This window comes from Neopelma chrysocephalum, unplaced genomic scaffold (genome assembly GCF_003984885.1).
Source record: "Neopelma chrysocephalum unplaced genomic scaffold, ASM398488v2 Primary Assembly neopelma1_96720, whole genome shotgun sequence".
Classification (NCBI taxonomy): domain Eukaryota; kingdom Metazoa; phylum Chordata; class Aves; order Passeriformes; family Pipridae; genus Neopelma; species Neopelma chrysocephalum.
In genome coordinates this window covers 1-2,573 of record NW_020925364.1, presented here as the reverse complement: position 1 = coordinate 2,573, position 2,573 = coordinate 1, and the positions used below count along the sequence as shown (strand labels likewise).

The window sequence follows — 2,573 nt, the reverse complement described above, 5'->3', positions numbered from 1 at the left end:
ACACACCTGTGACCCCTCCCAGCCTCACCTTGTCCTGCTGCTCGGCAGGTAAGCCGCTGTGCAGGGGCAGCACAACCCAGCGCTGGGTGTGGCGGGCGTACACCTGGGCGGGGCCCAGCACCTGCTGGATCTCGGCGGCCCCGCTGAGGAAAACCAGGACGTCCCCGCGCTCCTCAGGTGGGACCCGCCCGTCGATGGCCTCCAGCACCCGCAGGTACGGCCCCGCGTCCAGGTGAGGCTGCCCCGGCTCCGAGGGGATGGGCTGGTACAGCACCTGCGCACAGGTGGGCACGGGTGGGCACAGGTGGGCACGGGTGAGCACACAGGTGAGCACAGGGGAGGATAGGTGGGCACAGGTGAGCACAGGTGAGCACAGAGGAACACAGGTGAGCACACAGGTGAGTACAGGGGAGCACACAGGTGAGGGGCAGGTACGGCCCCGCGTCCAGGTGAGGCTGCCCCGGCTCTGAGGGGATGGGCTGGTACAGCACCTGTACACAGGTGGGCACAGGTGGGCATGGGGGAGCACAGGAGGGCACAGGGGAGCACACAGGTGAGCTGCCTGGGCTCCAAGGGGATGGGCTGGTACAGCACCTGCGCACAGGTGGGCACAGGTGGGCACGGGTGAGCACACAGGTGAGGACAGGGGAGCACACAGGTGAGCACAGGTGAGCACAGAGGACCACAGGTGAGCACAGGGGGGCACACAGGTGGGCACACGGGTGAGCACAGGTGAGCACATGGGAGCATACAAGTGAGGGACAGGTATGGCCCTGCAGGTGAGGCTGCCCCGGCTCCGAGGGGATGGGCTGGTACAGCACCTGAGCACAGGTGGGCACAGGTGAGGACATGTGAACACAGGTGAAGACAGGTGAGCACAGGGGAGCACAGGTGAGCACAGGGGAGCACAGGGGAGGACAGGTGAGGACACAGGTGAGCACAGGTGAGGACACGTGAACAGGTGAGGACATGTGAGGACAGGTGAGCACAGGTGAGCGCAGCTAAGTACAGGTGAGCTCAGCTGAGGACACAGCTAAGCACAGGTGAGCACAGCTGAGTACAGGTGAGGGGCAGGTAGATCACCTGAGCACGGGAGAGCAAGCAGATCACCTGTGTGGACAGGTGAGGTGGGGTGCAGGCAGGTAGCTCACCTGTGCGCCCAGGTGAGCCCCGGGGCCGAGCGGGCAGACTCACCTTGATGGGGTGGAGCCGGCCGGGCACCTGCAGCACGGGGGCTCCCCCGAAGTACCTGGCGAACAGGTGGGGGTCGCAGGTGGCCGACATGAGCAGCAGGCGCAGGGTGGGGCGCGCAGGTAAGAGGCGCCGCAGGGCCCCCAGCAGAAGGTCCCCGGGCAGGTGACGCTCGTGCACCTCGTCGGCCACCAGCACCTGGTACCTGGCCAGGGTGGGGTCGCTCTGCACCTGCCGCAGCAGCAGCCCCAGCGTCACGAACACCAGGTGGGCGCCGCGGGCACAGGTGCGCTCGAAACGCGTCTGGAAACCCACCTGGGGGAGAGGGAAAAAGGGGGCGTGGGCATGGCACACCTGGGCAGGTGATGGCCCCTCCCCAGTCCCTCCCAGCGCTCCCAGTGCCCCCGGCCAGGTGCTCACCTGGTACCTGGGGAGGTTTTCCATGGCCACACACCTGGCACAGGTGATGCCCAGCACACCTGGCTGGACCTGATAGCACCTCCCAGTCCTTCCCAGTCCCTTCCAGTACCCCCAGCCAGGTGCTCACGTGGTGCCTGCGGAGGGTCTCCAGCCCCACCCTGCACACCTGGGCAGGTGCCAGTCCCTCCCAGTCTCCTCCCAGTACCTCCAGCGCCCCTCACCTGGTACCTGCCGAGGGTCTCCAGCCCTGCCCTGCACACCTGGACAGGTCCCAGTGCCCTCCCAGTCCCTCCCAGTGCCCCCAGCTCTCCCAGTTCGCGCTCACCTGGTACCTGCCGAGGGTCTCCAGCCCCACCCTGCGCACCAGGGCTGGGCACAGTACACCTGGACAGGTCCCAGTGCCCTCCCAGTCCCCTCCCAGTGCCTCCCAGTGCCCCCAGTTCTCCCAGTTCGCGCTCACCTGGTACCTGCCGAGTGTCTCCAGCCCCACCCTTCGCGCCAGGGCAGCGCAGGCCACGCGCCGAGGCTGGGCGCAGCACACCTGGGCAGGTCCCAGTCCCTCCCCAGTGCCTCCCAGTGCCCTCCCAGTGCCCCCAATGCCCCTCACCTGGTACCTGCCGAGGGTCTCCAGCCCCACCCTTCGCGCCAGGGCGGCGCAGGCCACGCGCCGGGGCTGGGCGCAGCACACCTGGCCGTAGCCGGCGCCCAGCAGGTACTGGGGCACCTGGGTGGACTTGCCGCAGCCCGTGTCCCCCGCCACCACCAGCACCTGGTGCTGGGCCACCAGTGCCACCAGTTCACTCCGGTATCGGGCGATGGGCAGCGCCGCCCGCTCCCGCTGCAGCCGCGCCAGCCGCGAGAAGGAGCCGCGCTGGCAGAAGGACAGGTAGTGCAGCAGGGCCCAGCCCAGCTCCGACAGGTGAGCCCCGGGCACACCTGGGCATGGAGGCGGGGCCTGAGGG

The 2,573-nt window shown here is 68.5% G+C and overlaps 1 protein-coding gene across 1 annotated transcript in view; it reads right to left on the bottom strand.

The window, feature by feature from the left end:
- The window catches only part of DHX34 (DExH-box helicase 34), a gene marked incomplete at both ends in the record, with an annotated part of 10,162 nt that extends 7,593 nt beyond the window's left edge, over nucleotides 1-2,569 (bottom strand). Inside the window, 3 exons of the mRNA XM_027709265.1 lie at nucleotides 7-274; nucleotides 1,195-1,506; nucleotides 2,219-2,569. Of these exons, the coding sequence (XP_027565066.1) occupies nucleotides 7-274; nucleotides 1,195-1,506; nucleotides 2,219-2,569 (931 nt within the window). The remainder of the gene's footprint in view (nucleotides 1-6; nucleotides 275-1,194; nucleotides 1,507-2,218) is intronic.
- Nucleotides 2,570-2,573: the final 4 nt, after the last annotated feature.